At 42.2% G+C, this 22,786-nt stretch overlaps 1 protein-coding gene across 8 annotated transcripts in view; it reads right to left on the reverse strand.

Annotated features, from left to right (window-relative positions):
- Positions 1-294: 294 nt before the first annotated feature.
- GJC2 (gap junction protein gamma 2) overlaps positions 295-22,786 on the reverse strand; it is a 57,927-nt gene continuing 35,435 nt past the window's right edge. For 6 of the 8 annotated variants that reach the window (XM_039365269.1, XM_039365265.1, XM_039365264.1 and 3 more), the window contains 2 exons: positions 4,883-7,399; positions 295-2,367 (listed from right to left, as the gene is read on the reverse strand). In XM_039365269.1, the coding sequence (XP_039221203.1) occupies positions 6,117-7,379 (1,263 nt within the window). In that variant the 5' untranslated portion in view covers positions 7,380-7,399 and the 3' untranslated portion in view covers positions 295-2,367; positions 4,883-6,116. Of the gene's footprint in view, positions 2,368-4,882; positions 7,400-12,148; positions 12,416-22,786 lie in introns of those variants that run through there. The other 2 variants (XM_039365267.1, XM_039365271.1) reach the window with 2 other exon arrangements.

Raw genomic sequence — 22,786 nt, forward strand, 5'->3', positions numbered from 1 at the left:
GGTGCATGAATTTGTCTGTCTGTCTGTCTACCTACCTATCATCAAACTATGTTTGTCTGTCTCTTTATATGTATACATATATATCACTATCATTTGTCTGCCTATAATCTATCATCTACCTAGCTATCATCAAACTGTCTGTCTGTCTGTCTGTCTGTCTGTCTGTCTATCTATCTATCTATCTATCTATCTATCTATCTATCTATCTATCTACCCAACCAAGCCACTATCTATCTCTTTTATCTGTTAGTCTGTTAACAGTTGTGGCTATATAAGAATGAAATGAAAATCTTGTTTTGTTTCTTTCAATTTTTAGTTTCTTTTTATTTCCAGTGAAATAAAGTTATTTCTTTTGACCTAAGGACGGCATGAAAGAATTACTGAGATGTTCAAGATGCAGTAAACCGAGAAAGTTTACTAAACCAGGTTCTATGGGACACTTAGAAAAAAACTTTCCCCTAAATAAATGCACCATCACATATGGAATATGATGAAACAAAAGGAACATTTCGTTCTGTTTTATTAGTACAGAACACTGAATATCCAAAAGTGTTTGCTGTTTGTAAGTAATTATTCCACATACAATTTGTAAATAGCATTGACAATGAAACATATTAGGGACCAATGACATACTTTCTGGCTGCGTTCACACACACACAAAAAGATTTAATATAACAAATTCATCCATTTTCTCAGCTCAGACAATTCTCAGAATGTATTATCTCACCAGATGAATTTGCACACTTCAAAACCAGAATAATTCCTCTAAGTTCATATTGACAAATTTAAGCAGGTGTGAACATAGCGGTTTTCTGTAACTGGGTTGGTTAAACGTGTCACGTGAACACAGACAAAATGGGTTCCTTACACAACTGGCAAATGCACAACAAAAAAGACCAAAAAAAAAAAAAAAAAGATAAAAATCAAAATTCTGTTAACAGCATAGATTTGTTATGGCTATTTAGTTAATTTCAAGTATTTCCCAGCAGAATGGAATGCAAACGGCAGTGTGTGTGTCGGCTTTGGTTATGCGCTTGTTGAACTGATCTTGTCTTCTCTGCTCAAAGATGGAGGAAAAATGCTGGTGTCTCAAAACCACCTCATGCAGACTAAAATCCTTACAGTTTGGGGGGGCACAGCTGCTGACAAGAACATTTATTATAAAAAAAAGCTCCTTTTTTGCATTATAATCTTCTGGTAATTTTTTTTTTTAATACTGCAGGTATATAAGAGTCTTCAAAACTGCACACAAAAAAAAATTGGCTCTGTCTTCTGATGTAGGATGTTTTCCCACGCATTGGGCGTAAAACTCCTTAACATCTAAAGATTAAGGATAGCAGACCGCAGGAATTGAGTTATTTGGTATGTATGTATGTATTATTATTATTATAATTAAATTTATTTGCTGTCCATTTCACGGTTCAAGGCGACTTTGGGCATATTGATTTAAATATGGCCAGAAATTCCAGATTTTTTTTTTTTTATCCTGCCAGCAGTCTAAATAGACACAATGCTGATTTTTACACACTTTCTTAAACAAAATGGTCCTGTTTGTTTGTTTTTCTAGTTTTGAACAGATGATTCAGTTAATTCCACCAACCTGGCATTTTTTTTCCAGGACTTTTCGCAAAAGGATATCATCTGATGATCAGTGAAGAAAATGAAAACGCAACTTATACTAAGTCAAGACAACAACGCCGTCAGTGTAAGTTCTGTAATTTTTTTTTAATACCGTCACTACGTTGGTCTCTGCAATCTAGCTTTCTTGGTGGTCTTTTTTCAATCCGACAATAACAATCAGTTCAGCAAACTAAACTGCAGAATTGGTGTTTCAGCCCCTTCCAAAATGGACTCATGAACCCTTTATTTTGAACAGTTCTGTTTTTTTTTGTCCATAAACATAGGCTTGTTTTTAATTAATATTTTTCACCCAGGACCAATCTATTCAAAGCAAAAATTGGTTTTTTTGAAAATGAGACACCCCTGTCCCCCAGCAGATGTTTTTGTTTCTCAACTCTGACATCAAAAGCAGAGTTTCCAAAATATTTTTTCAGTTGATTCTCCATCACTAAATCTTCATTTTGGGATGTGTAGGGGTGAAGGTGATCTGTTTCTGCCCTCTGCAGAGTTGTAAACATAGATTTTTCTTCGTTCGGCTGGAAGAAAATATTTTTCCTTCAAAACTTAATTCTTATTTATTCAAACCTTCTTATTCTTCTTTGGGGTGAGTTCTAGATACAATTTAGGGTTCCCATTTGTAGCAACAGGTCAGATTTGTCTTCTTGAGGCCACTTGCTTCTTATCGTACCTGAGGTGTTCAACATATCTCAAGGTGCAACTTGATGATCTACAAATTAATGGGATCTCCTGAAAATTACCAAATAGGACTCAGTACTGATACTTCACGTTATATACATGACACATATGAAGCTGTGGACCCCATAAAACATATTGAAGACCCCCCACACACACACAATTGATCAATGCTTCCAACCATTTTCCATTCCTGAGGTCTTCACATCCTGGTGAACATCAAAGACACCAATCTGGAGGGCTAACTCTGTGCAACCTACAAATTCATGGAATGAAAATAGAGGCGACCTGTGTTTTGGCAGTGGATAAAATAACGTTAAGGCTGTTTTTCCCCAACATAGAATAATACGGTTGGAAAAGACTATTGAGGTCTTCTAGTCCAACCCTTGCCTAGGCTTCAAGGTCCACAATTCCCAGTTGACATAAACCTATGTTTATGAAGATTAAATAAACAGTACACTTAAGTCTCTCTTGGCTGATCTCAATAGCTAAGAAGGATCAAACTTCATTATGGGGGACTTAAAATGGGAGACCACCCAAAACCCCTCAGAGATGTAGGCTACACGAGGAGACACAAAACATTCTGGAAGAAAACAGTAACAAAAAATGACTGAATTATACGCAATAAATCAGTATAATTGGCAGCTTGAAGAGGTGTAGACTTCAACTCCCAGAATTTCCTAGCCAGTGTGAAAAATTCTGGGAGTTGTAGTCCACAAGTCTTCACATTACTAAGGTTCGTAAATACCGGCCTAATATGAGCATATAGGGAAAAAAAATTTTGCATAACAACTTCCCCCTCCCCTTACACACATTTGTATCTGTATTGCTTGCACGTTTTGGATTTCAGCCATGTTTTTCCCCTCATGGGTCTAGTAATGGATCAGATCTATCTCTGTCCAGCTCACTTCCTTATTCTCTCCACCTCTGTTTCTCAACTTCAACAACTTTAATACATCTGGACCTCAATTTCTAGAACTCTCCAGCCACCAGGAGTGGACTTCAACTCCCAGAATTCTCCAGCTGTGGAATTCTGGGTGTTGAAGTCCACATCTTCAAGTTGCCAAGTTGAGGAACACTGTTCTACATGGCTGCACGAAGTCATCAAGAGGAAATCTCAATTCCATTTAGATTTCTTGGTTATTACAAGTCATAATATTTATGCCAGCCACAAAGGAGAACCTCCATTTTACTTTATTCTGAGGAACAGAATATCTGACTAGAAGGCTAGACTAAGTGAATATTGGTCTGAAGGATCACAGCAGTTCTCGGGCCATATATATTTGTAAACCCATATGGAAGAATGAAACAGCCAAGTATTTAGAGAAGCAATCTATCTCTATACAACAACATCTCCGAACTTCTGAATGGAAGAAGAGGTAATGGTTCACCACCACCAGCATCTTGGCGTGATGCGAGGACATCTCATTCCCGGTCTCGTCCAAATCAAGCCCTGACCAACTTGTTTTAAGATAATCTCTGTCCACAAAGATTCAATAAAGACGTCTGTGGACGTCTCAGTCATCCAGCTCAGGGTTGTCCCAAAGATGCTTTTTCACGAGGCAACTGGACTTTCTTGTTTTTCTTTTGAAGACATTTCGCTTCTCATCCAAGAAGCTTCTTTAGCTCTGACTGAATGGTAGGAAATGGAAGGATTTATATTTCTTGCAGCCGGTCATTTGCATTTTTTTAGAGGATCATTGAGGCCACCTGGAGGTTTATCTGTGTCCTCAGGGTCACCTGAGTAGTGCAAATGGATGTGGAGCCTTCTTGGAACTGCTGAAAGGACTGTGTTGTGGACGGGAGATACATGGTGTCAAATCCCCCTGTTGAGAGAAGGCTGTTCAGTTTTGACCTAGATGGCCTCTTTGACCCCTCTTTTAAACCAGCGGTCCTCTCTGTCCAAAGTGTAGACTTTGCTATCTTCGAAAAAGTGACCTCAACGACTCTCTAAAAGAAGGCAAATGACCAGCGGTCTACAAGGAGTATAAATCCTTCCATTCCCCACCATCCAGTCAGAGCGGAAGAAGCTTCTGGGATGAGGAGCGAAACGTCTTCAAAGCATAATAAGAACGTTCCATGAGGACACAGATAAACCTCCAGGTAGCCTCAATGACTCTCTCAAAAAAGGCAAATGACCAGCTGTCTGCAAGGAGTATAAATCCTGCCATTCTCCCCACCATCCAGTCAGAGCTGAAGAAGCTTCTTGGATGAGAAGCGAAACGTCTTCAAAAGAAAAACAAGAAAGTCTAGTTGCCTTGTGAAAGGGATTCAGTGAAGACTTTTTCTATTGCTCAAAGTCCCTAGAGAAATTTTTCTCAACCCCGGCAACTTTAAGATGGGTGGACTTCAACTGCCAGAATTCCCCAGCCAGCCATGCTAAAGTCGATCTCCACCCATCCTCAAGCAGTCAAGGTTGAGAAAACCTGCTTTACAGTGGCTCAATTCATTTTTCCCATTCTGCAATCTTTGAAGGGGCCCAATCCTTCATGAAACCACCTTCATATTTCCTGGAACTCATTTCTTAGCGAAGCTGCAGAGAAGATAATATAAAATAAAAATAAAATACCATCCATCGCCAAATGCACGATGTAGCTGAAGCCAACCCAGACACTGGCTTCAGATCTTCTTTCTCTCACGTAGATCTTCTTCTGGAGACTCCATTTTCTTGGAAAAGACCGAATTTGCTTTCCAGAAACTGTTTTGCAGTGACCTCACTGCCAAAATTGCGGGTTAGTTAATCTTTAGTCGCAGTTACAGAGGTTTTCAATTTTAAAATCTCACTTTCGGTGGATATGGCTCGCGGTTCAGAACTATGACATTTCGGAAACATCTCCAGATGTTGCCATCCCACCAGGGACTTGGAAATTAATTCGGTTCGGGGTTATTTTAGCCCTCAAAAGAAATCTTCCATGCACCAAGAAAGAGACAACACGATTCGTCCTCACAATTGCTTAACACAGGTGGGAATGCCAAACGGAGAACTCTACAACAGGCCACTATCCACACACAGTGGTACTCTTCGTGAACAGTGGATGTCATTTATTTAAACCAGGTCCCCTCTTTTACCATAATCATAGGACAGGAGACTTCACTTTGCCAATAGAAAAAAAAATGGTAAAAAACATTAAAAAAAAAACCAATGCAGCTTTCTCAAGCCCAAGTCTGTCCTAGATTCAAAAGAAAACACTCATAAACTAAATTATTTGGCAGGCACAAAATTGAGAGAAGTAATCCTGTCTCGGTAGGAAGAGAATGTCAAAATGACAAAGAGAAAAGAGTTGGTTTGTTGATTTTTTTTTTTTTAAAGGCAGCTTGTCAGAAGGAAGAAGTAGAAAACTCGGACAAGCAAGGAGGACGAGAAAGAGATAAAGAAGGATAGTGCGGTAAATGCCATCGGTTTCAAAAGGTGGATTATACCTGAGATCCTCAACCCTCAAGACAGGTTGAGAAATTGGGCTTTTGGGCCAAAGTTTTATTGACAGGAATTTAATTCTGTCTCTTCTGATTTCTGGAGCCTCTAGTCAAAGGATCCATCTTGCCATCAGCACCTGGTTTGAATCTTCCCTGGAAGAACTTTGAGGACGGATCTCTCTCACACGGATTTCTAGCACAAAGATTCTGCTTTACCCGGAAAACGAAAGATGGGAATCAACCAAGCAAGGGACTGAGAAAAGGCCTCTGGTGGACTACTGGTGGACGTCTCATTTTAGCCTTGTCCTCGTAAACAAAGAAGAGATACCCACCATCTCCTGATGCAAAGCCACCAAGATAGTAAGATCCTTTGACCTGCTTCCTCCTTCTTAAATCCATACAGAGTTTTTCCCATCTTTGCTGTTGACGCTGTCTTTCTCCGAACTGGTTTTTGGCTTGGTCCCGTGTTTCTCCTGCGCAATATTGGCCCTGTTCTGCTCTGCCATAGACCCACTGGAGCCCGGGCTGCTGGTTCTGGAGGGCTGGCTGTGTCCCTGAGTGCCGTTGTAACTCTGGAACACGATGTCCAGTTGCTCCTGAGCCACCCGTAACTGTTTATGGAGGATGGACAAATCGGGAGGGATGTTATCATCGGGACTGGTGCACTGCTGCTCCTGGACCACATGGGCCAAGTTCTGTTCTTGGGCCATCAGGCTGTTGGGGATCTTGGCCGATTTGTCCGATTTGACCACCAGGTTGTACTCAGGCGGGCAAGAGATGTTTTTGGGGTAGGCGGCATAATTGTACGGTGGCTGTCGGACGTTGTGGATTTTCCGTTCACGAATGGCATCCCGGATGGTACCGATGCCCAGATGGCACATCTCCGCCAGGTTGAGCAACAGACAAAGGCAGCTGACCACATACATCACCAGGAGGAAGATGGTCTTCTCCGTGGGCCTGGACACAAAGCAGTCAACATTATGGGGACAAGGATCGCGGGTGCAGAGATAGTAGGGTCTCACCTCGAAACCGTAGAGCATGTATTGACCTATCAGGAAGCAGACTTCGAAGGAGGCTCTGGTGAGAAGTTGGAAGACGTAGATTTTCATCAGCCCTTCTTCTTGGATATGTCTCCGGCCATCATGTTTCTGCCCCTTCTTCTTCTCCTCCTCTTCCTTGGTCTTCTCCTTCTCTTCGTTCTCCACCATCTCCTCAGAGATCATAGGTTCTTCTTCGGCACCCAAAGAATCTTCCAGATGATGGGACGCCTGCCAGTTGAGGACAAACTGCTTCTTCTTCTTTTTGAAGCTCCGGAATCTCTTTTTCTCCTCCTCTGAGGACCTGGCGATCCGGTGGATGGCGTAGCCCAAGTATATGACAGACGGGGTGGAGATCATGATGATCTGGAAGACCCAGAAGCGGACATGGGAAAGCGGGGCGAAGGCATCATAGCAGACATTGTCGCAGCCCGGCTGTTTGGTGTTACAGGTGAATTTGCTCTGCTCGTCCGAATAGATGGACTCGCCCCCCACGGCTGTCAGGACGATGCGGAAGACGATGAGGACGGTCAACCAGATCTTCCCCACAAAAGTGGAGTGGTTGTGAATTTCTTCCAGCAGGCGGGTAAGGAAACTCCAGCTCATGTTGGTCATAGGGGCTGATCATTTATGGCCTGCGAGATAAAAATGGGGAGATGGGAGTATATGAATTCGTTTGTTCGTTCATTCATCGAATCATTCATTCACTAACATTCATTTATTGGTTGACTCATTAATTAAATAATTAATTCTGTGCAGTTCTAGGTGGTCTCTGAGCATGGTTGTTTTTTTGAAGATGTTTTGTGACCCAACTACATAACATAGTGCTAAAAGGGAGGGGGGTTTACGAGGAGGAGGAGGAGGAGGAGGAGAAAGAGGAGAAAGAGAACAATGACTGTGTGGTCCTTGCTGTCCTCTGAGCTTGTTCATTTTCTTGCAGACATTTCATGACCCAACTAGATAACATCATCAGTGCTAGAAGGGAGTGGGATGTGCAGAGAGAAGAAGGAGAGAAGGAGGATGAGGAAGAAAAGAGGAAGAGAACTGTGGTGATCTCTGAGCTTGTTCGTTTTCTTGAAGACATTTCATGACCCAACTAGGGAACATCATCAGTGCTAGAAGGGAGGGGGGCATGAGAAGGAGGAGGAAGGACTGGGGGTCCCTGGTGCTCTCCGAGCTGGGTGGTTTTCTTGCAGACGTTTCATGACCAACTAGGGAACATCATCAGTGCTAGAAAAAAGCAGGATTTGCTCTATTTGTGTACAATGTACATCTCCCCTCTCCTCTCCCCCACTTTCCCTTCCTCCTCTCTTCCCCTCCCTTCCTCTTTCTTTTTCTTTCTCCTCCCTCCCTCTTTCTTCTCCCCCCCCCATCTGCAAAATCCTTCGGTCCCATACAGTGTGCCCCAAATATATCCACCTACCTGGGAGAACTACCTAAATCACAGCCCGGTCCCAAATTAAGGTTAATTTCAGCTCAACATTTTGCTGTGATCAATGGCTTTTTTGCAGGATCCAATCTGGTTCTGTCTTCTGAGCTTTTGGACTTGTGTCAGAGTCCACCTTCAGAGAATTTCTGCTAGAGAAAAGTTGCCTGAAAATGGGCTCCAGTCCGTAAGCTCAGAAGACTAAACTTCTGGTCCCGGTGACTGACCCAAATTGATTCCTGCAACGTTATCCAGCGAGATGTATATTCCCCTTCAACAGCTTTTTTTTTAGTGCATCCTAATTATGCCACCGGGTGGCAGTATTTCACCAGCCCTGACCTTGGAAAGTTAAGCAGTGTTGGACCTGGTTGGATGTTGGATGGGAGACCAACAGGTTGATGAACAGTGAAGGGGCAGGTTGAAAAAAACATGCCGGAAAAAGCATGGCTCTTGGGCACCTCCATGGAGTCAGTGGAGGAGCTGAGATGTGCCTTATGGTTCACCATGGAGGAAACTCAGATGCCCTGTTCAGGTAGTCCTCAACCTCCAATCGTTCGTTTAGCAACCGTTTCAAAGTTATAACAGCACTGAAAAGGGGGACTTGCAAACGGTCCTTGCGCTTATGAACGTCACACGACTCACTCAACAACTGCCTTTCTTAACAACGGAAATTCTGCTCCCAAAGGTGGTCATAAGCTGTAGTACTTACACCACCTGTAATGCTAAATGATACGATAACACCCATCGTTTATTTATACATTGCTTCCCATTTAAAAATAATAATAATAATAGTAGTAGTAAAGTTGGAAGGGACCTTGGAGGTCATCTAGTCCAACCCCCTGCTCGGGCAGGAAACCCTACACCATTTCGGACAAATGGCTGTCCAGTCTCTTCTTAAAAACTTCCAGTGTTGGAGCATTTACTGCTTCTGGAGGCAAGCTGTTCCACTGATTAATTGTTCTCACTGTCAGGAAGTTTCTCCTTAGTTCTAGGTTGCTTCTCTCCTTGATTAGTTTCCACCCGTTGCTTCTTGTCCTGCCTTCAGGTGCTTTGGAAAATAGCTTAATTCCCTCTTCTTTATGGCAGCCCCTGAGATATTGGAATACTGCTATCATGTCCCCCCTTGTCCTTCTCTTCGTTAAACTAGACATACCCAATTCTAGCAACCGTTCCTTATATGTTTTAGCCTCCAGTCCCCTAATCATCTTTGTTGCTCTTCTCTGTACTCTTTCTAGAGTCTCAACATCTTTTTTACATCGTGGTGACCAAAACTGGATGCAGTATTCCAAGTGTGGCCTTACCAAGACATTGAAGAGTGGTATTAATACTTCACGTGATCTTGATTCTATCCCTCTGTTAATGCAACCTAGCACTGTGTTGGCCTTTTTGGCAGCTGCCGCACACTGCTGGCTCATATTTAAGTGATTGTCTACTAGGACTCCGAGGTCCACAATACAAGGAGGCACGCTTTAACACAATGCCTGCTTAAAATGAACAGGGGAGTGGACAGGGAGACAAAGCAGCACACATTGCCACTGGATGGATTTGTGCTGACTCACCACAGTCAACGCATCATCCTTAATGGAACCACATCTACATGGAGGGAAGTGTGTAGTGGGGTGCCTCAGGGCTCCGTTCTGGGCCTAGTGCTCTTCAACATCTTCATCAACGATTTGGATGAGGGGATAGATGGGGAACTCATCAAATTTGCAGACGACACCAAGCTGGCAGGAATAGCCAACCCTCCAGAAGACAGGCTTAAGATACAGGAGGATCTGGACAGACTTGAACACTGGGCACTAACTAACAAAATGAAATTCAAGGGTGAATTAGTCCACCCCCCCACCCCCGCTCAAACAGGGCTCCTTATTTCATCCCACGCAAACAAACGTCCAGTTTCTTTTTCAAAACTTCCAATGACGGAGCACCCACAATTCCAGAAGGCAGACTGTTCCATTGGTTAATTGTTCTCCATAATTTCCCAAACCCCAAAGTATTACTTTTCCCTCTGGATGTCTTTCATATGCATATGGTACAGGCAGTCCTCACAATAATTCATTTAGCGACTGTTTGAAGTTACAACGGCACTGGTAAATGCGACTTGGGACCGTTTTTCACACAACCTTTGCAGCATCCCCTGGTCACGTGATCAAATTCAGATGCTTGGTGACTGGTTCATATTTATGACGGCCGCAGTGTCCCAGGGTCACGTGATCCCCTTTTGTGACATTCTGACAAGCAAAGTCAATGGGGATTCACTTAACAACCACGTTACCAACTGAACCACTGCAGTGATTCACTTAACAGCTGTGCCAAAAAAAGATTGTAAAATGGGGCAAAACTCACTTAACAACTGTCTTGCTTAGCAGCAGCAATTTTGGGCTCAATTGTCGTCGTAAGAAAGGAACACCTGCAGATGTGATGGAACTATTAGGAAACATCTGTTAGTAGCTTCTTTCAAGTCAATTACAGAGAGAAGAAAGCTCTATTGCTGCAAAATGAATTAATTACTGTTGGAATCTTTTTTTAAAGTTTTAATTGATTGCTCCAGAAAGATATGCAAATGGATAAATGGAGTACTTTTAAAAAATTTAAATAGTTTCCTCTGAATGCTTTTTTTGACAGGTGGAGTCTTTAAAAAATAACATTGCTCCCGAACGATTCTTAATTGATAGATGGAAATCTTTTTTAATGGATTGAAATCTCCAGAATTGTTTTTAATCGAGCATTTAATTCATTCTGGAGCAATGAATTAAAACTTTAAAAAGACTCCATGTTATCAGCTAAAAATAGTTCTGGAAACAAACAATTACTTTTATGTTAAAAACAGACCTTATTTAACAATTAAAAATAGTTCTGGAGGGATCAATTAAAAAAAGATTCCATCTATCAATTAAGAATCATTCTGAAGCAAACAATTTTTTTAAAAGAACATCTCATTTAAGTTTTAATTCATTGCTCACAATGACTTTAGTTGATAAGTCTTTTTTATTTTAAGTTTTAATTTACTGCTCCAGAATGACTTTTAATTGATAAGTCTTTTTTTATTTTAAGTTTTAATTCATTGCTCAGAATGACTTTTAACTGATAAGAGTCTTTTTTTATTTTAAGTTTTAATTCATTGCTCACAATGACTTTTAACTGATAAGTCTTTTTTATTTTAAGTTTTAATTCATTGCTCACAATGACTTTTAATTGATAAGAGTCTTTTTTATTTTAAGTTTTAATTCATTGCTCACAATGACTTTTAATTGATAAGAGTCTTTTTTATTTTAAGTTTTAATTCATTGCTCACAATGACTTTTAATTGATAAGAGTCTTTTTATTTTAAGTTTTAATTCATTGCTCCATAATTTTTTAATCGATGCTGGGAGTCTTCCATTTGCAAATATCCAGGAACTGAACTCATCAAAAATATCGAATGATTGAAAGAAAAAGATGCAAGAATCATGCTAGAAAATAAGATTTCTTAGGCATGGATTTTCTCATCCACCTTTGTCCAAGCAGGTTCCTTCTGGATCTACCACAAGAGAGAAACTCAGAAGAGTCTTTTAAGAGAGCAGGAACACTTTCATATTAGCAAAATAAAAATAAAAAATAAAAAATTGCAATACATTCAAAGCAGTACCCGCATACATTGACAGATTCAATCCCCACTCTTTACACTGTTATCAACATGGCAGTTTTTAAAACCACAAGACTTTGCTTTTTTTGGGGGGGGAAACTATTTTGAACCCTTTTTTAAAAATCACAATTTTTTTCTTTCTGGGGAAAAAAACCTATTTTGAACCTACGAATTCCATTACACCCTGTGCCCTGTGAAAGGCGAGCTTAAGAGTCCAAGGCAATTTTAAGAATTGCAGAACTGTTTAAAAAAAAAAGCTGGTTCTTAAATTCCTCCTAAAATGATAGCAGGAGACGGAAGGGAGGATCAAATTAATACGAACCGAGTACTCACAGATGAAATGATGCTTCAGCACAAGCCAGTTGGTTCTTCAAGGAGAGAAATCTGCAGGGGAAATGTGTCTCCCCATCAAAAAATGAAAAATACACAGTGCTTTGCAAAAAAAAAAAAAATGAATCCTTTGCCAGTTTGGACGGGAAACTTTCTGGCAAACTTTTAAATGCATCCCGTTCAACTCCGCCTTTCTGACAGCGAAGCAGCCTTCTCCCACCTTCCTCCAAAAGGCATCAATCCAGAACAGCCTCCAAATCAGAGCATTTCCAAGAGGGATTTGGTCAATGTATCAATCAAAAGAGAGAAGGGAGGGAGGGAGGGAGGGAGGGAGGGAGGGAAGGTGGCTAGCTTTAAGATTTAGTTCAATGAATCGGTTTTGCTGGAAAGGGGAAAGGAAAGGGAAGGGAAGGGAAGGGAAGGGAAGGAAAGGAAAGGAAAGGAAGGAGAGAGAGAAAGAAAGAAAAAAAGAAAGATAGAAAGGAAGGAAGGAACAAAGAAAAAGAAGGAAGGAAGGAGAAAGGGGAGAGAAGAAAGGAAGGGGATAGAAAGAAAGAAAAAGGAAGGAAGGAAGGAAGGAAAAGGAAGAAGAGGGAAGGAAAGAAGAAAGCAAGGGGAGAGAAGAAAAAAGAGGGAAAGAAAGAAAGAAAGAAAGAGAAAGAAAGAAAGAAGGAAAGGAAGGAAGGAAGGAAGAAAGAAAGAAAGCAAGGGGAGAGAAGAAAAGAAAGAGAGAGGGGGAGAGAAAGAAAGAAAGACAGAAAGAAAAAGAAAGAAAGAAAGAAAGAAAGAGAAAGACAGACAGACGAAAGAAAGAAAGAAAGAAAGAAAGAAAGAAAGAAAGAAAGAAAGAAAGAAAGAAAGAAAGAAAGAAAGAAAGAATCCAAACCCCTTTTCTTAACCCTCCCTTAAAAACCCTCTGGTTAACTTTCCGCTTTTTGCTTCCCCTCCACTAAGCTCAAAACTTAAGCCTGCCAGTCTGGGCCCTGGTAACGGATTCGAACGAAGGAAGGCATGACTAATAAGAACCATATGGGGAGCACGTGTCCAGGCAAAGCCCCAGTGGAAACCTTTGGGATAAAAGGAAACACCAAAAAGCTGGACAGAGGTTCGAACAAAGCCAAAAATTTGGCCCAGAGGAAACCCCACCGTCCACCTGGTGATGGATGTACCTGATGTTCAGCAGATCAAGAAGAAGGAAAAAAAAAAAACAGACTTGAAACTGACCGGAGCAGGATGTCTGAAATTCTGCATGGTAACAAATACAAAAAAAACCAAACAAACCCACTATCTGTCCTTCTTCAAACAAAAGACAAAGGGTTTCCTTCAAGATTTGGCTATGCTTCCTTTGGAATGAATTTAGAAGTTGCATTTTTTTGGGGGGGGGGTGGAAATGCCAAGGGGTGGGGTGGGGGTGGGGAAACTCCTTTGAGAACAGGGGAGGCCTGCCAAATGATAAGGGGGACATTGGGAACGTGCATCATTTAAAAAAAAAAAATAGGAAAAAAGATTTTGGAAGCCACGCCAGCGAACAGAGTTAAAGAATTACCGAGTCGTAAAAAGGGAGTTTACTCAAGCCACTAGCAAGCGATTCAAATGGCTGGAAAAGCTCTTTTAAAGAGGAGGCTTATTAAAGCCGCTGCCTCTTTTTCCTGGCACCCAGCAAGTCTTACCTGACAGTGAGAACAATTAATCAACGGAAAGACTTGCCTCCGAAGCTGTGCGCCCTCCATCACAGGAAGCTTTTAAGAAGAGACTGGACAGCCACTTGTCTGGAATGGTTTAGGGTCTCCTGCTTCAGCAGGGGGCTGGACTAGATGACCTCAAAGGTCCCTCCCAGCTCTAAGATTCTATAATTCAACCAACCTCTTAGTTGTGCTCAGCTTGCTTTCCTCCCTCCGTAGGTTATCAGCAAATTCTGCAGGTGACTTTGTTGTATGTCTCTGGGTAACTTTGGGCCAATCACTAGGAGACGGTGAGTTCTAGTCCCAACTTAGACATGAAAGCCGGCTGGATGACTTTGGGCCAATCACTAGGAGACGGTGAGTTCTAATCCCACCTTAGACATGAAAGCCGGCTGGATGACTTTGGGCCAATCACTAGGAGACGGTGAGTTCTAATCCCACCTTAGACATGAAAGCCGGCTGGATGACTTTGGGCCAATCACTAGGAGACGGTGAGTTCTAATCCCACCTTAGACATGAAAGCCGGCTGGATGACTTTGGGCCAATCACTAGGAGATGGTGAGTTCTAGTCCCACCTTAGACATGAAAGCTGGCTGGCTGACTCTGGCCAATCACAGGAGACGGTGAGTTCTAGTTCTGGATGATTTGGGGCCAGTCTCTCCCTCTCAGTCTAGCCAACCTCACAGGATTGTTGTTGTGGAGAAAATAGCAAGAAAAAAGAATATTAGCTATGCTCGCCACCTTGAGTTATTTATAAGAAAAATAATAAATGAAAAAAAAAAACAAATAAAGCAGAAAACCCATAGGAGTTGCCAAGCAAGAGGCCAGCATGCCAGGTACCGAAACAGGCCAACTTGCAATGAAGACTAATTTGTGATTACACGTAGTCCTCAACTTACGACCATTTGTTTAGTAACTGTTTGAGTTACAGCGGCATTGAAAAAAGTGACTTATGGCTGTTTTTCATACTTACGACCATTGCAGCATCCCCAGGGTCATGTGACCAAAATTCAAACGCTTGGCAACTGACTCATATTTATGACGGTCGCAGCGTCCCAGGGTCACGTGATCCCCCTTTGCAACCTTCTGACAAGCAAAGTCAATGGGGAAGCCGGATTCACTTAAGGACAGTGTTACTAACCTAACAATTGCAGTGATTCGCTTAACAACGGTGGCAAGAAGCAGGTAGAATTAGTCCCTGACATACGACCACAATCCAGCCCAGAATTTATGTCGCTATGTGAGATATTTGTTCAGCGAATTTTGTCCCATTTTACGACTTTTCTTGCCACAGTGGTTAAGTGAATCACTGCAGTTGTTAAATTAACCACATGGCCATTAAGCGAATCTGGCCTTCTTCGTCAGAAGGTCACAAAAGGGGATCACGTGACCCCGGGATAGTGTGACCGTCATAAATATGAGTCAGTTGCCAAGCGTCTGAATTTTGATCATGTGACCCTGGGGAATGCTACAATGGTCGTAAGTGTGAAAAACGGTCACTAAACAAACTGTTGTAAGTTGAGAACTTTCTGTACGGTCACATGACGGGAAGCACCATTAGCTCCGGAAACTGAAGGGAGGAAATTGGGAATAAAGAGAGGAACTGTATAAAAAACAGGATTAAAGGAAGGAAGACAGAGATAAAAGCAGAGAAAAGACAGGGCAGGAGGCTGACTAGACAATCTGCAAAAGAATTAATTGCAAAGTTGTATTTTTTTCAGCAGTTGCAAGGACTGCACATGGGGAGATAAGTAGCACAGGAGATATTTCACCAAGCGGTACTGGTAACACTATTATTCTGTTACACGATGTAAAAAAGATGTTGAGACTCTAGAAAGAGTGCAGAGAAGAGCAACAAAGATGATTAGGGGACTGGAGGCTAAAACATATAAGGAACGGTTGCTAGAATTGGGTATATCTAGTTTAACGAAGAGAAGGACAAGGGGGGACATGATAGCAGTATTCCAATATCTCAGGGGCTGCCATAAAGAAGAGGGAATTAAGCTATTTTCCAAAGCACCTGAAGGCAGGACAAGAAGCAACGGGTGGAAACTAATCAAGGAGAGAAGCAACCTAGAACTAAGGAGAAACTTCCTGACAGTTAGAACAATTAACCAGTGGAACAACCTGTCTCCAGAAGTTGTGAGTGCTCCAACACTGGAAGTTTTTAAGAAGAGACTGGACAGCCATTTGTCCGAAATGGTGTAGGGTTTCCTGCCTGAGCAGGGGGTTGGACTACACGACCTCCAAGGTCCCTTCCAACTTTACTACTATTACTATTACAGGGAATCCTCGACATACAACCGTTCGTTTAATGACCATTGGAAGTTTCAAGGGCCCTGAAAAGAGTGGAGCTTCTAGCAGCATACGCCAGGATGGTGAGCTTCAGCTGAAGGAAGGAAAGAAAGCAAAGAAGGAGGGATGGAAACGTGAAAGGGAGAGAAGGAGGAAAGGAAGGAATGAGAGAGGGAGAGAGGAAAAAGAGGAAGGGGAAGGGAAAGAGGAGAGTGTAAGGAGGAAGAGGAAAGATAGATGAAAAGAAAAGAGGAAGACGAAAGAAAAGAAAAAGGGAGAGAGGAAAAAGAAGGAAGGAAGGAAAGAATGGAAGAGGGAGGGAAGGAAAGAAGGAAGGGGTAGAAAGAGAAGGTAGGAAGGAAGGAGAAAGAAAGAAAGAAAAAAAGGAAGGAAGGAAGGAAGGAAGGAAGGAAGGAAGGAAGGAAGGAAAAGGGAAGGAAAGGAAAGGAAAGGAAAGGAAAGAAGGAAGGGTGGAAAGGGAAGGTAAGAAGGAAGAAGAGAGAAAAAAGAAGTTAGGAAGGAAGGAAGGAAGGAAGGAGGGAAGGAAGGAAGGAAGAAATGGAAGAGGGAGGGAAGGAAAGAAGGAAGGGTGGAAAAGGGAAGGTAGGAAGGAAGGAAGGAGAGACAGAAGGAAGGAAAGGTGAGAGGGAAGGAAGGAAGGAAAAAAAAGGTGCGAGGGAAGGAAAGAAGGAACAAACTGGTTTTAAATGACCAACCTTCCCAGTATGCAACTGGTTGGACTGGGGGGAGAGTGTAGGTAACTCGAGAATGCACTGTGCAGGAAGGCTCTGACTCAGTTTCTCTCTGGCGCTTATCCACCTGCCTTTTCAGCCCAGAGAACAACCGGAGCCAAAGAGATAATTCTGGAGTACCAAAACAGCAGCAGTTCATTACGACAAGTAGTCCTCGGCTTACAACCATTCATTTAGTGACTGTTCAAAGTTACGACGACATTTTAAAAAGCGTGTTAAGGCTGGTTTTTCTCCCAACTGTTGCAGCATCCTGGTATGTGTGTGTGTGTGTGTGTGTGTGTGTGTGCGTGTGTGTGTGTGTGACCTGACCACCTTTTGCAACCTTCCCAGTCAGCTCCCGACAAGCAGTCAATGGGGGAAGCCGGATTCGCTTAACGACCGTGTGATTCTCTTTACAACTGCCACAATTCACTTAACAACAGTGGCAAAACAGCTTTTAAAGTCAGGTGCAACTCACTTAACAACTGCCTTGCTTAGTAACCGAACAGTTGTGGTCGTAAGCTGAAGACTCCCTGTATTTCTCAACAAACTGGCGTTTTCAGATATACTGCCTCTGAATTTGGAAGTTCCTCTAAATGCCATTCCCTCTTTCAGACACCCAAGTAATCCTCAACTTACGACCATTTGTTTAGCGACTGTTCAAAGTTACAGAGGCACTCAAAAAAGTGACTTACGACTGTTTTTCACACTTTGGACCGTTGCAGCATCCCCTCTGATCAAAATTCAGGCAACTGACTTGCATCTGTGGTAGTTGGAGGGGGTCACGCAATCCCCTTTTGCGACATTCCAACAAGCAAACTCAATGGGGGGAAAGCCAGATTCGCTTAACGACCGTGTGACTCACTTAACAACCAAAGTGATTCGCTTAACAGCCGTGGCAAAAAAATTGTAAAACGAAATTCATTTGCTTAACAACAGAAATGTTGGACTCCGTTGCAGTCATAAGTCGAGGACCGCGAGGCCTTTGGCACCAAAAATAACACAACCCACCCAGATCAAGAACATATTTTAAAAATATATACATGCCAATCGACCTATTTGCTTTCGGGTTATGCAGCTGTATGTAAACTGCAGAAAAGGAACCAGGATTTATCTCGTCAGAATGAAAAAGGATACAAGTCAAACGGATCGTTGTCATTAATTATAATCACCACTAGTAATCACGATCATTAGCATCATATCTGCTCATTAGCCCCCAGTTTTTCAAGTAGGGGGAATAAAAGGTAGAAATAGAAGCGGGATAGAATATCCTGGAGAATAAAGCGTTAATTAAGACCAGCAAGCTCAATTTAATCGATTTACACTGACTGACCGATCTGGGCCAGTCACATTAGACCCCCCCCCCCAGGCCAGCGATCCGAAAGTGACTCAGTTGGCCTATCGATCATCTGCAGCCCGCCTATGCCACTCAGCGGGACATTAAAATAACCGAAGTGTTGCTCTGGGGAGGAAGACAACATGGAAGATGCTTCAAAACCGAACAAACGGCTCGGAAAATTTATATTTTTGGTCTTTTGGGAGATACAAACACGTGCTGGATAATATTACAGGTAGACCTCAACCTACGGCTATTCCACCAAATTTCCATTGCTAAGTGAGACATTTGTGAAGTGACATTTTAAGACATTTTAAGACCTGTCACGTTAAGTCAGTGGTTCTCAACCTTTTTAATGCCGCAACCCCAAACCGGTCGTAAGTCGAGGACTACTCGACCGGTCGTAAGTCGAGGACTACTCAACTGGTGCAGCACCGTTTGCAGAATGGGACTTTTGGCGGGCTCAGCAGGGCAGAGACAGCCTGGACAATTCCTATTGGCTTTTGAAAGCCAATAAATTAGACTCTATTCAAGAGAGTCTATTCTATTGGCTTTCAAAAGCCAATCGAATAAAAGGGAGTAGCACAGCTAAGGAAAAGGGGGAAAAAATGGCGGACTGCGTTGTTTGGCGACCCCCGTGAAATGGTCGTTCGACCCCAAATGGGGTCCCGATCCACAGGTGGAGAACCACTGCGTTAAGTGAATCACTGCAGTGGTTAATTTAGTCACACGGTCGTTAAGTGAATCCGACTGCCCCATTGACGTTGCTTGTCAGAAGGTCACAAAAGAGGATCACCTGACCTCAGGACACTGTGCCTGTCATAAATATGAATCAGTTGCCGAACTTCTGAATTTTAATCACGTGATGATGGGGAGGCTGCAACGGTCGTAAGGGTGAAAATAGTCATAAATCAGTGCCGTTGTAATTTTGAAAAATCTCCAAATGGATATTACCTGTATTGTTTTTATAAGCCAGATCTTCCTCGCGTTATGAGTTCAGCCACGTTCAAAGTTTTTGTCTGAAAAAAACTTCCTTTTTTTGACCCAGACTTTGTTTGCTGTTCTTAGAAACATCCAGCCGAGATTTATTTATTTACTGTCGCATTTAGATGCCACCACAACTACAGGCTGACTCCTGGCAGTGTTTATTTATTTCAAAAGCCTCCTGTTATGCAAGGAATGGGCCAAACTAACTTCAGGTCGTCCTCAACTAACAACGGAGCCCAAAATTTCTGCTGTTAAGTGAGATAGTTGTTCAGTGAGTTTTGCCCCATTTTACAACCTTTCTTGCCACAGTTGTTAAGTGAATCACTGCAGTTGTTAAGTGAGTCATTGATTTTGCTTGTCAGAAGGGGAAAGGGGATCACTTGAACCCGGGACATTGCAACGGTCATAATTATGAGTCAACTGTCAAATGTCTGAATTTTGATCACGGGACTGTGAGAATGCTGCAACAGCCGTTCAGTGTGAGAACGATCATAAATATGGTTTTTTATGGACTACCTGTACTAAATTAATTTGCTCCCTGATTGTCAGTGACTCTGGTGATATGACTGTAACTGAGCCTGGCAATTACAGTTCTAACCAAGGGTGGTCGTAAAATGGGTCATCCACCTATTTTATGAAACTTTTTCTGCAGCAGTCTTTAACTGAACACGGCGGTCATTAAGCAAACCACTATGAACCCTCTTTTGCTGGAAACCAGAAATAAAACTCAAAGTAAAACTGTTCAAAGTCACAACAGCACTGAAACAAGTGACTTATGACTTATGTCCTCACACTTATGACCATTGCAACATCCCTGTTCAAAGTCACAACAGCACTGAAACAAGTGACTTATGATTTATGTCCTCACACTTACGACCATTGTAACATCCCTGTTCAAAGTTACAACAGCACTGAAACAAGTGACTTATGACTTATGTCCTCACATTTACGACCGTTGCAACATCCCTGTTCAAAGTCACAACAGCACTGAAACAAGTGACTTATGATTTATGTCCTCACACTTACGACCATTGCAACATCCCTGTTCAAAGTTACAACAGCACTGAAACAAGTGACTTATGGCTTATGTCCTCACATTTACGACCGTTGCAACATCCCTGTTCAAAGTCACAACAGCACTGAAACAAGTGACTTATGACATGTCCTTACACTTACGACCATTGCAACATCCCTGTTCAAAGTTACAACAGTACTGAAACAAGTGACTTATGACCAGCCCTCACACTTACGACCACTGCAGCATCCCCATGTTTACGTTATCAATATTTAATAATAATAATAATAATAAAGTTGGAAGGGATGTATTTAAGATGGCTGCAGCGTCCCGGGATCATTTGTGACCATCCCAGCTGACTTATGACAAGCAAAGTCAATGGGAGGGGGGAAACCAGATTCGCTTAACAACTGCATGATTCACTTAACGACTGTAGAGATTTGCTTAACATCCATTATTGCTACGTATATGTAGGGATGTGGGTCTGTACATATGTTGTTCATAGTATGTTTAGGTCTGTGTCATGTATGTGTTTCACTTTGAGAGCGGGCAACTAAATTTCATTTTTGATGTGTGCCGTTGTGCCCACAGTAAAAAAAATGACAATAAAGGTTATTTTATCTTATCTTATTTAAAACAAAATAGTTGTGAAATCATACACGACCAATGTAACAAGTGCCTTGCTTAGTAACAGAAATTTTGGGCTTAATTGTGGTCGTAGGTCCACGATGAAGACCACAAACAGCATATGTCATGAAAAGACACACAAATGGATTCCTTTAAGTCAGTGGTTCTCCACCTGTGGGTCGGGACCCCATTTGGGGTCGAACGACCATTTCACGGGGGTCGCCAAACAACGCAGTCCGCCATTTTTTTCCCCTTTTCCTTAGCTGTGCTACTCCCTTTTATTCTATTGGCTTTTGAAAGCCAATAGAATAGCCTCTCTTGAATAGAGTCTAATTCTATTGGCTTTCAAAAGCCAATAGGAATTGTCCAGGCTGTCTCTGCCCTGCTGAGCCCGCCAAAAGTCCCATTCTGCAAACGGTGCTGCACCAGTTGAGTAGTCCTCGACTTACGACCGGTGAGTAGTCCTCAACTTACGACTGGTTGGGGGGTCACAGCATTAAAAAGGTTGAGAACCACTGCTTTAAGTAAAGTACAGAAAATGTCCACTGTTTTGTAGCTTTCAGAACTCTTGCAAGCCTCTGTTGGGAAACCTTGAGAAATTGCTTCCCCCCCAAAAAACTGAGATAATTTGGGGGAGCTTTGCCAAGCCACACACCCAGAGAGAACGGCAACGGACTGCAAAACCACAACGTTTCAGATCGTTTTAGACAGAGCGATGCAAAATAGCAGGGAAGCAAAAGTCAAATGTTTGGTCTGGAGAGCAGCTAACTACATATTCCAGAGCGAAAGTTAGAATTTCCAGCAGACAAAACACTCATTAAGACAGAAGAGGCAAAAACATTTCAGGTTCAGTTTGCACAGTTGGACAAAGATTGGCTCCCAAAATGGATTCTTGCCAAGTTAATAAAAATAAAAGTTAACATTTATAAGTAGTCCTCAACTTACGACCACAATTGAGCCCAAATGTTTCTGTGAAAAAGTTGTTAGGTGAGTTTTGCCTCATTTTACGGCCTTTCTTGCCACTGTTGTTAAGTGAATCATTGCTGTTGTTAAGTAAGTCACACAGTCGTTAAGTGAATCTGCCTTCCCTGTGGACTTTCTTGTCAGAAAGTCGCAAAAGGGGATCATGTGACCCTGGAGCACTGCGACCGTCATAAATACGAATCGGTTGCCAAGCCTCTGAAATTTGATCATGTCACCACAGGGATGTTGGAATGGTCATAAGTGTGAGGACTGGTTATAAGCCACCTTTTTCAGTGCCATTTCAAACAGTCACTAAATGAATAGTCGTAAGTCGAGGACTACCTATAGAAATATGTATTATTTTATTAAATTTATAAGGGTCTCCAGTTTGCTGGGTATGTAACACATTCCAAACACCCAGAGAATCTTAAGATTCTATTCCAGGGATGCTGGAGGTCATCTAGCCCAACCCCCTGGCTGGGGAATTCTGGGAGTGGAAATCCACCCATCTTAAAGGGGCCAAGTTTGAAAAACAGCTTCAGAAATATATGTAAAACAGATTCTATTTTCAAGCTTGTAAACCTCAACGTACAAGCATTCATTTAGTGACCGTTCGAAGTTACAATAGGACTGAAAAAAGTGACATGATTGTTTTCACGCTTATTACCGTTGCGTGCTCACCCCATGGTCACGTGAGCAAAATTTGGACACAACTGACTCGTATTTATGACGGCATTGCAGGGTCCCGGGGTCATGTGATCCCCTTTTGTGACCTTCTGACGAAAATCAGAAGCGAGAGGACCGGCTATAAGTACCTATTTTCAGTGCCATCGTAACTTCAAACAGTTGCTAAACGAACAGTCGTAAGTTGAGGAGCACTTGTATGGTGTAAAATCCAGCAATAACCGAAACGATGCTGTCTCCTCCACACCGGTGGAATCCCTTCCTATCATGGTGGCCCCCCAAAAACAAGTAAAGAGACCCCCCCCATCTCCAAGGGTGACC

Source organism: Crotalus tigris, unplaced genomic scaffold (assembly GCF_016545835.1).
Source record: "Crotalus tigris isolate CLP2741 ecotype Arizona unplaced genomic scaffold, ASM1654583v1 scf7180000020019.1302030, whole genome shotgun sequence".
NCBI lineage: Eukaryota > Metazoa > Chordata > Lepidosauria > Squamata > Viperidae > Crotalus > Crotalus tigris.